The following is a 14090-nucleotide window of genomic DNA, read 5'->3' as shown; positions in this document are numbered from 1 at the left end:
GGTTTTTTTTGCAATGTACTTAACTTGCACAAGTTATTCTAAATGTAACATTCATTTTTTTTTAGTGGATGTGATTCCAGAAAGCTATAGTTCTTACATGGAGGACAGGGCTGCTTCTGGGGGGAGGCCCTGCGCTGTACAATTTGTATGCAGCTGCTGGGGAATCTATACTTCCTTTTTGTCAGTTTGATAATCTCCTAGCAGGTGGGAAAAGAGGCTTTGACTATCCCAGCTCTTCTAAACTGAGTCCCCACTGGGGAATTAAGCCCCCTCTAGCCATTCCACCCCATCATTATCAGGAAGACAACTGCTGTCCTACAAGAATCATCTTTCACAAGGAGAGCAAGAGGACAGCTGATAACATCAAGTTCAATGACACAGTGTTAATGACAAACCTTTCATAGAATCATAGAGTTGGAAGAGACCACAAGGGCCATCGAGTCCAACCCCCTGCCAAGCAGGAAACACCATCAGAGCACTCCTGACATATGGTTGTCAAGCCTCTGCTTAAAGACCTCCAAAGTAGGAGACTCCACCACACTCCTTGGCAGCAAATTCCACTGTCGAACAGCTCTTACTGTCAGGAAGTTCTTCCTAATGTTTAGGTGGAATCTTCTTTCTTGTAGTTTGGATCCATTGCTCCGTGTCCGCTTCTCTGGAGCAGCAGAAAACAACCTTTCTCCCTCCTCTATGTGACATCCTTTTATATATTTGAACATGGCTATCATATCACCCCTTAACCTCCTCTTCTCCAGGCTAAACATGCCCAGCTCCCTTAGCCGTTCCTCATAAGGCATCGTTTCCAGGCCTTTGACCATTTTGGTTGCCCTCCTCTGGACACGTTCCAGTTTGTCAGTGTCCTTCTTGAATTGTGGTGCCCAGAACTGGACACAGTACTCCAGGTGAGGTCTGACCAGAGCAGAATACAGTGGCACTATTACTTCCCTTGATCTAGATGCTATACTCCTATTGATGAGGCCCAGAATTGCATTGGCTTTTTTAGCTGCCGCGTCACACTGTTGGCTCATGTCAAGTTTGTGGTCAACCAAGACTCCTAGATCCTTTTCACATGTACTGCTCTCAATCCAGGTGTCACCCATCTTGTATTTGTGCCTCTCATTTTTTTTGCCCAAGTGCAATACTTTACATTTCTCCCTGTTAAAATTCATCTTGTTTGTTTTGGCCCAGTTTTCTAATCTGTCAAGGTCGTTTTGAAGTGTGATCCTGTCCTCTGGGGTGTTAGCCACCCCTCCCAGTTTGGTGTCATCTGCAAATTTGATCAGGATGCCCTTGAGTCCATCATCCAAGTCGTTGATAAAGATGTTGAATAAGACCGGGCCCAAGACAGAACCCTGTGGCACCCCACTAGTCACTCTTCTCCAGGATGAAGAGGAACCATTGATGAGCACCCTTTGGGTTCGGTCAGTCAGCCAGTCTTTCAGTCTTGAAGGTACAGAAGCCAATAATTAATTCTCAAGACTCCTTTAATCCATTCATGTTTTGCCTCTTAACTACCCGCATTTCCACAGCCAAAACTACATTGAGAACAGAATCTACAAGTGGGACCTGCAACAAAACACTGAAGTGCTTTTATTTAAGGTTCCAGGCAGCAAGCCAGGCCCTTTTCCAATACACTGCATTCCAATTCACATGCCGACACCCACCCTGTTTTCTGGGTATCTCCCCTCACTCCATCAGTTTTCAGCACCTACTGAGCAGTCTGAGTCTTCATATAACCATTTGGTTTTAGTGGGTCTAGGCAGGAGGAGAGTCACTGTGGTTCATAAGCTATCACTGCATTCACCAGAGAACTTCTCCCCATTGGAGCAGGCTTAGATGGCCTGCACCTGTTGTTGGGCCAGATAGATTGGGGTTGCTATCAGATGTTCTACCCACCCTGCTGCTAAACAAACAGCTTCTCTGACCCAGCTGAAGGAGGTGTCCTTGACTGTGGTGTTAGTGAACCCCAGGACTGTTCTGGAGAATTCAAAGTTCATGCCTAATCTGCCTCTACTGGACCAGCCTCCACTGCATCCATGAAGCTGTCTCAGCATATTTTTGCACGGCCTGACATACAAGATGGGATATAACTTTGATTTCAGTCTTTGCCACAGGGTGTGAGAGAGATTGTCTGGAGATGTGAAGGTATTGTTATAGCACTGCTGTTAGATCATTTCTTGATGAGATTTAGTGTCGTTTCTTATGCAAAAAGAAACTCGATTTATTTTTCTACTTGATTCTTTGCATCCCTCAGGTTTGAATACTGAAATTGATTATAGTTGCTTTCTATAAGTCATTACTAATGCTTGTATATATAACACCTGTTTATGGATAAAGTTTGTTTTACATTTGTTGTTTTAAAGAGGTAACTTTAAGAAGAAAACCTCACAGCTGCAGATTTCTGTCACCTGTAACTAAAATCAATGCTGCGCCTGTGTATATAATCTTACATTGTAACAGTTGTTGTTCACTGCAGAAACCACTATGTTAGAAGTTCTATTATCTTGATACTTCATATATGGTATGTACTTCTGTAGCACAATTGTTTATATAATTTTAATTTGTTAAAATATGTTGAATTATGACATTATATTCATTTATATTACTTAGAATATGTACAACGGATGAAGCCCAGGAGGGCGAGTTCCATGACTTTGATATACTACATATGAACATGTACCACTGATGAAGCCCATGAGAGTGAAACAAGGCATTATTCCGGAAATCCTTGTCAACACTGTGGAACTGTAGTAGGCTCCAATTTGGACTTTATGAACATATGTGGAACAGAAACTAGAAGACGTTTGGTCTTTATGAATGAACTGATTTATTGAGACTTCCATCTATATTATTGCACTTTGTGTGCTGTTTATGTGCAAGATAAACATTTGATATTGTGATAAGAATATATAGGAGTATTGTTTATGTGAATGCACAGCCGGTTACGTCTTGTGTGTTTGTCAAATGTATTTCATGTAACGCAAGCCTTGATGTTGTTTTGGGAGATTTGGTGTCATGACAAAAATCCCTCCCTGCAAGCGTAAAGGGTCTATCAGAATGGTCTGCCATTGAAGACTTATGGAATCCAACTGATTCTTGAATGCTCTGGGGATGTTTCCTGTCTTGATGTGGAACGGTGAGATGAAGCAGGCTATCAACAAAATTGCCCTCAAGCCCTCTGGTCTGACACTGTGGAGCCTGAATAACACTGTGGTTCTCTGCAGAATTTCAGACAATGACATAGAACAGATGATAGGTAAAGCACATTTGGCCTAAGATGTGATGTGAGAGTGACTGAACATAATTGTGCCTATCGTGTGGTGGTGAAGGCAACAAAGGCTTAACTCGCTGTCACCACTGTGTCCTCAAGTAGCTGTTCAGCAGATCTTTTCAAAGTGGCATGTGCTTTACTTATACCTGCTCCAGCAAAAAGTAGGCTGGGACCCTCTGAGGCCTGCTGTAATAATTTTGCTAGGCATCAAGTAAAGGTAAAAGCATTCATCTCCACAGTGATCTGAACACCAAAGTTAGAAATGATATTGGTGAGGTTTCCAACTCATCATCTGGTTTAGTCCTGTAGGATCAGTTTCAGCTAAAGAGGACTGAGGATGTAGAAAAGATATTTAACAGTTTGTTCTACCATATCCTTGCCCATCAAGGCTAATTCAAGCTAGCAGGAATGGGCTGGCAAGGAAAGTCCAGGGACTGATGAATGTGTCATTATGCAATGGGGTAGTGCCAGACAACCTTAAAGATGTGGTTGTGTGACCACTCCTCAATAAGCCCTACCTGCAAACCAAGGTTTATGATTAACTACCTCCTGAACACAGGTTCTCCCTTTTTAGCCAAATCAAGAATGGTGGAAGTCCTAACACAGGCTTATTGGAGGATACTGATTATCTTGAGCCATTCCAGACTGGCTTCAGGTCATAGTATCCTCCTGATCAGCTTTGTAAGATACAAGTTGAGGGCACGATATTGCAGTGGTTCTGGTCCTATCTATGGGGTTGGTTCCACAGCTTCCTTGCAGTTATGCTATGGGGTGCTGCAGGGCACTATTCTATTGCCAGCGCTATTTAACATCTACACATAGCCATAGGAGTGGTCATTTGAAGTCTGGAGGCAAGTTCTATTTCTCTACTACATTTGAGTCGTGAGTGTCATGCATGACGTTCAGAAACTGAATTTGAATCTATCCTGGCACTTGCTGCTAGCCTCTTGTTTCTGCCAAAGTTTTTAAAGTGTAAAGCAGATTTTTATATAAGCAAGGCACTGGTTACAGGGTATAGAAGATACAAGAAAGGTTTAGATGCATGGCTAGGCACAAGTGAACACATTGAACTAACAAACAGCATGCCCCATCAGCCTGTTGAGGAGGGGGGGTGTTTTTAGTGTGTGTGTGGTAAGGAGCTGGAGTCTTTGGAGTGAGCAAGCAAATTAGCATTCCCCTGAGTGGGTTGGAACTGTGGTTTGTTCATGCAGGTGCCAGTACCTCCATGCCCTTGAAGACGGAAGTGGAGTTGGCTCCGCATCCAACCTACTCTGTTGCCTCCCCAAAAGGCAGCAGCTCATCACTAACAGGAGGCAACATCAGAGGTGGTTCCACAATAGCAGAGGTCTGACTAGAGGCAGCTGTTATCACAGAAGAACAACATATCTCTGTCAACCCACTCGATCCCTCCCCTGAATCCAGCTGTGCAGTCACTGCCCCCTCCTTTAGTTGAGATTCCTGCATTACAGGGGTTTGGACTAGATGACCCTCAGGGTCCCTTACAACTCTATAATTCTATGATTCAATTCCGTGGGATCCCAATTTCATCTTCCACAACCCACTGGGACCCTTCTCTATATTGCCAAACTTCAACTCCCCAAATTCTTATTTTTCATCTGGATTGGACCAACCGCTCCACAAGACCTCCACAGGACTCATGGCAGAATCCTTAATGAAGTACATTGTGGGTGGGTGTTTTTGAGTCTGGAAATAGGGGAATCTGCCAGTTCTAGATGGGGTTGGACTCCTTTTGGAAGGACAAGTGCACAGTTTGGGGGTACACTTTAATCCATCTTTGTCACTGGAGGCCCAAGTGACCTCAGTGGCAGGAAATGCCTGGCAGGTCTGCTAAATATGATTACAGGGATACCCAGCTACTGTGATCAACATGCTGGTAACCTTACAATTGGGTTACTGTAACACATTCTATGTGGGCTAACCTTGAGGTTGGTCTAGAAGCTGCACCTAGGTTGCTGAAGCTTCCTACTGCACACATGTAACATCAATAAAGAGGGTTCTGCAATGGCAGTTCATTAGCTGCTGAACAAAGTTTTAAGTGTTGTTTTTGACCTCTGAAGCCCTAAACAGCTTGGGAACAGATTACAGTATATTCAAGACCCCCTTTTCTTTATAGTCCATCAATGTGTTATTTGGGTGGGGCACTTCTGACTGCACTGCTTAGTTGGCTGGAGGGACAACTATTGTGGCACCCATTTTGTGGAATAAGCTCCCCATGGAGATCAGGAGAGCAGTGGTGATAGGATAATTTCACAGATAGTTAAAGACCATTCTGTTTATCGTGACATTTTCCAACAGCCAATTTTAAGATATTTTTGGGTTCTAGCTGCTGAAAAGATATGACTATCTAGTATTTTAACTGTTAATTGTATTTATTTATTTGCATATTTTGAACTGCTTTGAGGTGCACAAATTTATAAATAAAAAGCTGTATGTATACAAATATAACATAGTATAGTATAATATAATATAATAAATATAATATATAATACAATACAAGTCAATAAAAATAGATATAGAATCCTGCTTCTACCTTGACCTCAAGTACCAATCTGCCTACCACCTTTCACTTCCACTGACTGAATGAGAGCTAAATACATGCCCCACCCTATTCATGCTCTGCTCTACTCATTTACTGGTAATTCTGCCAACACAATGAATTTATTTTAATGCCCTGAAATTTCCCCCTCAACCTCAGGGAAAAATACAAAGCAACGAATGTCAGACAGCAGCACGAGCTGACTACAATGAAAAAGGTAGTTCCAGATTTGTATGCAGATCTAACTGTGCACTAGAAGACCAACATTACCATGGAAACACACCCTTGTGTTATGTCTGCAGTTTACCTCCCTAGGCAGAATAGCTAAGCTTGCCAATTTATGAAGATGCTTGAAGCATGGGTGGGATGCAGAAACCATGAGGATTTTGCATGCTATTTTTCTCAGAACATGCTTTTACTGCAGTCTCACAGAGAAACTGAACTATGAAACCTATGTGACAAAGATTTTCTACAAAACGTGTGAGAAGCAGGGAGAAAGAAATCATATGCATCGTTCTGAACCCACACAGATTACTGACAGCTCTTAGGTACTACTTCAGGCAGCACATATGCTATCTTGGCACCATGTACAATTGACTTTTGTGTAAATGTGACAGCTATTCATCAGAGCACATGCCCAATCCCACTGTCTCTTCCAAATGTTTTTTACACATAAAATCCCCCACCTGATAGCTGAAGAATTGATAGCTGCTGTTCAAGCAAGTGATATGCAAAACTGCAGCTGGATTTTGTGCAACCAATTTTTTTGATACTGTATTCTAACGGTATTACTAGCACTAGCAGCTGCACTGCCTGCTTGTGCTGCTCACCAACCCACCTAACCGCCCCCCACATTAACCCCCTAGAGCAGGGGTCAGCAAACTTTTTCAGCAGGGGGGTGGTCCACTGTCCCTCAGACCTTGTGGGGGGCCGGACTATACTGGGGGGGGGGGGGGTTAACGAATTCCTATGCCTCACAAATAACCCAGAGATGCATTTTAAATAAAAATTACACATTCCACTCATGTAAAAACACGCTGATTCCCGGACCGTCCATGGGCTGAATTTAGAAGGCGTTTGGGCCGGATCTGGCCTTAGTTTGCCTACCCATGGGTAGATCTGTGCTCTTTCTCTATCTCTCCCTGCCTCCCGAAAATTCTATGAAGATTCAACAATTGCAAAGGGGGAAGGAAAAGCAACGGTTAGGGCATGGGTAGGCAAACTAAGGCCCGGAGGCTGGATCCGGCCCAATTGCCTTCTAAATCCAGCCTGCAGATGGTCAGGGAATCAGCGTGTTTTTACATGAGTAGAATGTGTCCTTTTATTTAAAATGCATCTCTGGGTTATTTGTGGGGCACAGGAATTTGTTCTCCCCCCCCCCCATATAGTCCAGCCCCCAAGGTCTGAGGGACAGTGGACCAGCCCACAGCTGAAAAGGTTTGCTGGCCCGTGCCCTAGAGCTTCCCCTTCCCACCCCATGCAATTCCAAAGCTTACTTTTCACCTCTCAAACCCCATTTCTGATGCCAGTTCTCTCTATTCTATAGACTCACTTTGCACTCATTTCATCTTCACCCCCTTGTCTGTGCCTCGTCCTCTTTTTGTGCAACACCCTTACATACAAACCAACCACATGGTAATCTCGGGTACCTTCCTCTTCCAACACAGAGCAGCTAAGCACCTTTTTCACCTTCCACTCAATTATGAAGCTATTCCCTCTTATTCTGCAGACCCTTTCATGACTCTGCTTTAGTCTTCAACCCCATTCCCATGCCTCTTACTACCTCTTTTTTGCAACCCCTTTTACACTCCTATTTTTACCATCACCCCCTTTTTTATTCCACCCTCGTCCTCACTTTTCTCAACTCTCCCTTGCACACAGATCACCACTTGCATGCTTTCTCAACTCCCCTATTCTGCAGTCCCCTTTGTAGACACACACCATGGTGATATACATTACTGTAACTTTAAAAATGAGTAGAATCTTAAAACCAAGACTGTCAGTTGGGCTGTTCAGTTTTAAAGGATATTGTACATATATAGATGTTTGATTGTTAACAAACTAACTCTTCTAAATTACTACACTGAATTGGGAACTTCATGTTGAAGACAACACATGGTATCAGGAGTGACATACATTCTGTGAAGCTACTGTGGGATATTTGAGGGCTCAGCATCCTTTATTTCTCTGAGGAATGGAAGAGAGAGAAGTTTGAGTTCAGCAACAAGGAAAAAATACTGAAAGAGTAAAAGAGGTGGTTTTAAACTGGCAAAATTTTGAAAAAAGCTGTGGTGGAGTAACCCTGGGGGGGTTGCGATTTTAAACAACAGCAGAGGTTTCAGCAAAGCAAGAATGGAAGACCACTGAGGATTTTTGCTTGTTTTAAATCAAATCGGTTTTAAGAAAGAGAACAAGCAGAGATGCATACAACACAGAAGCTAACAGCACAAAGCTAAAGCAAAGCCTTTCAAAACTCCCTTCTCAGTGTACTCAAACCCTGTTTTAAACTGCCACTTTGCCCCACTCAGTGTCACCCCTGCTACTCTACTCAAACTTCTGCCATTGTTTAAAACCACTTTCCCCCTCATAATGCCTCTCTTCTTTTTTTGCTACCATGCCATGGCAACCTTCTGCGCAACCTGCCTGTAACTTTGCCCCTTACCCCACCCTGATTTCATGCAAATCCAGGATTGTGATGAGGCACTACAAATGGGGGCTACATTCTTACATTGTTATTATATACAGAGAAATGTAGAGCATAACGGTCTGGTTCATTATCTCTTGCCTGTTTCCAGACTTTTGGCAGGGGTGATATTTCATTTTTAAATGAACTTCTGCAAATTTAAGAACAGTGTATTTTTTAACAAAACAAAATCTAGATTCCAACAGTGAACATCATGAAACCCACCAGTGTCTCAAGTTTGTTACAAATGATACAGTGCTGAAGCTTCTTTCAGAATGTTTCTGGGTAGTCTTCAGGGTCTCTATGTACAAACTATTAGCTTAGAATACAAGGCAACCAGATAGGATATATTTCATTTCAGTGTTAAATAGCACACTAACCTTCAGAACCCTGCCACAGAAGTAGCACTATCTCAAATAAAGCAAGTTGGCGGCATCTATCCAAGAGCAGGGTGTTCCATCAGCTTGTTTTATGTTTCCTATCAAATCTGATAAATTTTGCATCAGTTGAATAGAGGAAACAGTTAAGTGATAACCAGATTCTTGCTAATTAAGCAAAGCAGAAAAACTGCCCAACAGTATTTAGTGGAGCTACCATGTGGGTGGTATGCTTGCCCACCTTCTTTTGATCTCTAATTCCTATAATTATGCAGTACAGCATAATTTGGGACTGCCCAGCAACAACATATGCATGCCAGAAATCAACAGAATCAGAAGCAATTACAACAATTCCAAGGATATTCTGCAGTGCCCAGTACATTACAACTTCCCTTACCCCATGTTTTAAGATGAATGTTCTAAAGGACAACTTAAAGAATCATTGCTTGTACTTTCCATGCTGTTAAGAGAAACTTTGGGAGGCTGATTTAAAAGAAAACAGAAGTGAAAGTAAAACAAGACTTACTCAAATCTCATTCTGACTAACTGCCAAGGGCTAGGCCATTCCCCAGTTACCCAACTGGATGTTGAATCACAATGATTCAACATTTCACCACCTGCATCCCCATACATAAAATGCTTTCTTACCAGAATGTGCAAGTTTCTGTTCTTACTGAAAGTCATTGTTTACAGTTTCCTCCACTATTGTGAAAGGATAGCTTAAGGCTGCTGAACTTCTCAGCATACAGAGGGGCTGGGAAAGACCCACAATTCCCTGGCATTTTAGAAACAGGAACTTTTCAGTAAAAAAAATTCCACCACAAACCTGAAATACATGCAACACTTGTGATCAGAAAATTTCAAATCAAACTCCCCTTGCCCCTACTTCCAAGGATCACCCACTCCTCCTCATCTGTAACATCAACCCCACATCAATAAATATTCATTAATACTTAAGCCAGATTCTCAGGAAAATAAATTTTACTGACAAAACGATTCTGAGCAAAGTCTACCTGCAACTAAGTAGACAGGAATGACACAAAGTACAATTCACACCTCACTGCAGGACCTAGCTAATTAACTACCATCAGCAGTGCCAACCAGTCCTTGCCAAGGATTCAAGCCACAGAATGATTTGGGAGTATCTAGATCAGTGTTTCCCAACCACTGTTCCGCGGCACACTAGTGTGCCGCGAGATGTTGCCTGGTGTGCCGCGAGATGTTGCCTGGAGGGAGGCGGGCGAGTTGGGCGGCGAGAGGCGGGGCGGCGGCGGCGAGGAGAGGCCGCCCAGCGCGGGGCTCTCGCCGTCTGCCTGCCTGGCTGCCTGCGAGCTTGGCAGGCAGCGCCTCCGTCCACAGGGCCCGCCTCGCGGCTCTCATTCCCTGCCAAAGGTCACCCAGCCAAGCCGTGCTCTCCTTCCTGCATCGTTTTGCTGCCTCCTCCCCCCCACCCCCAAAGCTTGGAGGTTCCCCGGCAAGGGGGAGGGAAAAAAATTGAAACTTACACTTTCGTGCGTCCCTCCCGGCGTGACGCTGCGCGCTGACGTCATGGGGCTGTAATGGTGGTGTGCCTCGAGATTTTTTTCATCAAACAAGTGTGCCTTTGCCCAAAAAAAGGTTGGGAAACACTGATCTAGATCACCATAAACTGGGACTTTCCACAGCTGTCTGACACATTATCTTCCCTCTTGATGGGCCACCCCTCCTCTGTTACTGAGACCAACAAGTCATAGTCTATAAGGTAACAATAAACCACAGCTTAAGATTTGTTAAGGTCTTTTGAAGAAGGGCAGTTTATTACTAACCACCACCACTCATGGTTTCTTAGGTTTGTTTATGCTCCTTGTACTGGGGAGGAGAAATGTGGGATCAATCAAGCAGCAGGTACTACTCGTTCATGCTAAACCACAATAACCCAGAGATCCCAGCTTATCTTTACATGCCAACACAACGTATTTGAGATAGCATTTCCATTTCATATAAGTACCGTATTTTTCGCTCTATAAGACGCACCAGACCACAAGACGCACCTAGTTTTTTGGAGGAGGAAAACAAGAAAAAAAATATTCTGAATTTCAGAAGCCAGAACAGCAAGAGGGATCGCTGCACAGTGAAAGCAGCAATCCTTCTTGCTGTTTTGGCTTCTGGGATAGCTGCGCAGCCTGCATTCGCTCCATAAGACGCACACACATTTCCCCTTACTTTTTAGGAGGGAAAAAGTGAGTCTTATAGAGCAAAAAATACGGTATTCCTCTTGAGGATTTGATAGCCACAGCATAGAGTGAACTGTTTCATTATAGTCTGCCCTTTAATAAATTTCTAGAGGCACAAATCCTTGTAAATGCAGTTAGTTTTGTTTACACATACATGTGCTTCCCTCCATTACTTATGTGTTGCCCTCCATTTACAGAGGGAAAGACAGTCCTTAATAAACACCTCAAACTTTAAAGGATATACTGATCTTGTAAAGTTTGTGTCTTCCACGTGTTTTCAGTCTGCACCAAGATAACTGATCTTACACATACATCCTATTTCCCTTCCAACACTATGACCGTGTTCAGTATTACCCAATCCCTGTAAAGAAAGTGTTCACTGAAGAGATGCAGCTCCCTGGGTTCTCTAAAGGTTTAGACTACAATCCTATGAGGAATGTATATGCTGATTTGCTGATTTTTAAATACTTAACGCAGGTTCTAGCACATCTTTGGCACTTCCAAATTATCTGATAATGAAAGTTTTGTTTTCATTTTCACTTTCACTCACACCTATTCCTTTGCAAAATTATAACCATTAGGCAGCAAAAGTAGCTGCCTTAATGAGATTGGAGAAACCCCTTTATTAAGGGCTACAAATGATTGGAAGAAACTAAGTGCATTCAAATTGACACTTCCTTGCTGGACATAGTCCTGCTGGTGCACTGCATGCACTTCATCAGCAATGCTTTAGTCTTAAAAAATTCTGCTGTTTGCTACCATTTCCCCTAGGATATTCAAAGAGACAGTGTGAGCAGTTTGGGAACAGGGCACTTACTTGTCTCCCTCTGGACAGAAAAAGTCAGATGAGGCACCATTGTTGAAGCAACATTCCCCGTACTACACTTAATTTCTATAGGAACATGGAGCAGTCAGGGCTCCTTTCAAAGGAAGGGCAGGATAGAAACTTAATAAAATAAAATAAGTGAACAGTAATTAAAAATACAATACTTATTACTGCATACAATGTTCTTAGTGTTCAAGTGTTTTTCAAACACTCCTACAAGTCGGAAAAATATAAAATAATGATGTTAACTTTATTGCAGATAAGGGGCTAAAGCTAAATGGCTTGCTATGACTGTTCATGGCAGGTGAGATATGAACTATAGACACAATTATACACTATTTCCCAAATGAAGCAGCAGTGTGTGAACTAAACAAGAATATAAAATCTGCAAAAACCACCTCTCCCACAAAGCCTCTGGGCTTAATTCCCAAAGCCCTTATCCCCAACAGAAAAAAGCCAGAGGATGCTCTTCATGCCCCTTTTTCTTATATTTCCATCACTTTGCCATTTTCTCTCTAAACTATCCACTTTTAAACTGTAAACTGTTGATGGCAGAGTGACATACCATTTTTGCTCATTTCACTCTAATGGACCATGTATTCAGCTGGTACAGAACATTGGCTTGGCTACAAAGACAATATTTAGTCAATGCAAAGGCACCTCCCCTGCACCTTTAAACTTTAAACTGCAGCTAGGGCTCAGTGACATGACCTTTAAAAAGAGTTCTCTCCCTAGTAGTGCATGCCCGTCTGTGAACCTTGAAACGTGGTACACACCCTGCCAATCATGGCTGGCCCCAATCGGAGTACTGACTTGCTTTCGCTCTGAATTGGTGCAGGACTAAGCAGCTTGGAATCATGCTGTTCTTAGGCTTAATGTCCCCCACTGGCAAGAGCCCTCTAGGTGGTGCTGTCTGGACCTCACCCACCCCTATCTGTAACATGGGGGGCAAGATCCAAACCGGCCAACCTTTCCAGGGTTGTTGTAAAGATCACAGCAGGCTAATGCAGATAAAGCAATTTACTTCCCATAACGGCCACCAAAGTAGCAGCTGCTGTTTTTACTTATTATTATTATTATTATTATTATTATTATTATTATTATTATTATTATTAAGCGTGTCCTTCCTCCTGCCCCTGCCTTTGCGCTCTCTCACCCGCAGTCCGGGGCCGGGCACCACCTGCAGTCCGGGTCGGCGGCCAGGCAGCGGCGGAGCATGAACTCCTCATACTTGGCGACGAGGTGGGGCGAGTCGCGCAGGAGGAGGCGGATGTCGGCCGGGTTGAGGCGCTCGCTGCACTCGGGGCAGCTGATGTTGACGCGCGACTCGGTGATCTCGATGCGCAGGTACTGGCGGAGGCACGAGCGGCACGAGCGGTGCGGGCACGAGAGGAGGCGCGGCGCGTTGCCCGCCGGCTGCCGCACCAGGCACAGCGGGCACTCCAGCTCCGACGGGGAGGACTCCTCGCCGCCCTCCTCGCACTCCGCACCAGAAGACGACGACGAAGACGAGGTGGCGGCAGCGGCGGCGGCATCGCCCTCCCCGGTAACCGCTGCCGAAGGAGCAGGAGGAGGCTGTGGCGGCGGCGATGAGGGCGGCGGCGGAGTGGCCTGGGTTGATGCTGCGGTGGGGCTTGCGATCGCCGCCGCCGCCGCCTCCACCACCGGGGCGGGCTTGGCTTGAGGCGGCTCTGGCTTGGCCTTGGCCTTCCGCCGGCGGCGGACTCCGGCCCCGGAGGCTGAGGACGAGGCGGCCGAGGCGGCGGCCGAGAAGACGCTTTGGAAGCTGAGGAGGCGGCGTCGGCCCCGGCTGGTGCCGCTGTTACTGCCGCTGTTGCCGTCACCTCCTCCGCCGCCGGTGCCTCTGCCGCCTCCTGCTTGTCCTGAGCCGCTCTTGGGGCATTTGGCCGGCGGGGCAGCCGCGTGGATCGAGGTAGAGCGCGGCGACTCCGAGTCCTTCTCTGAGCCCATCGCGAAGGAGAGGCGGACGGCCGGCCGGAGAAAGCGGCGGCAGCGTCGCCCGCTCGGCTCTGCGCCTCCTCTGAGGTGAAACGAGAGAGAAAGGGGAGTGAGGCGGAGGGAGGAGAGAGCGCATGCGCGGCCGATTGCCCGACCAACCGACCCACTGACTGACTGCTGAGGTAACCCAACTGCCGCCAACGG

At 45.0% G+C, this 14090-nt stretch overlaps 1 protein-coding gene across 2 annotated transcripts in view; it reads right to left on the bottom strand.

Moving 5' to 3' along the window:
• Positions 1–14033, bottom strand: part of RNF19B (ring finger protein 19B) — a 28241-nt gene extending 14208 nt beyond the window's left edge. The window contains exon 1 of one of the 2 annotated variants that reach the window (XM_081203904.1): positions 13084–14033. In XM_081203904.1, the coding sequence (XP_081060030.1) occupies positions 13084–13898 (815 nt within the window). In that variant the 5' untranslated portion in view covers positions 13899–14033. The remainder of the gene's footprint in view (positions 1–13083) is intronic. The other variant, XM_081203903.1, reaches the window with a different exon arrangement.
• Positions 14034–14090: the final 57 nt, after the last annotated feature.

This window comes from Podarcis bocagei (genome assembly GCF_964188305.1).
Source record: "Podarcis bocagei genome assembly, chromosome: 7".
Classification (NCBI taxonomy): Eukaryota; Metazoa; Chordata; class Lepidosauria; order Squamata; family Lacertidae; genus Podarcis; species Podarcis bocagei.
This window is presented reverse-complemented; position numbering and strand designations above follow the sequence as displayed.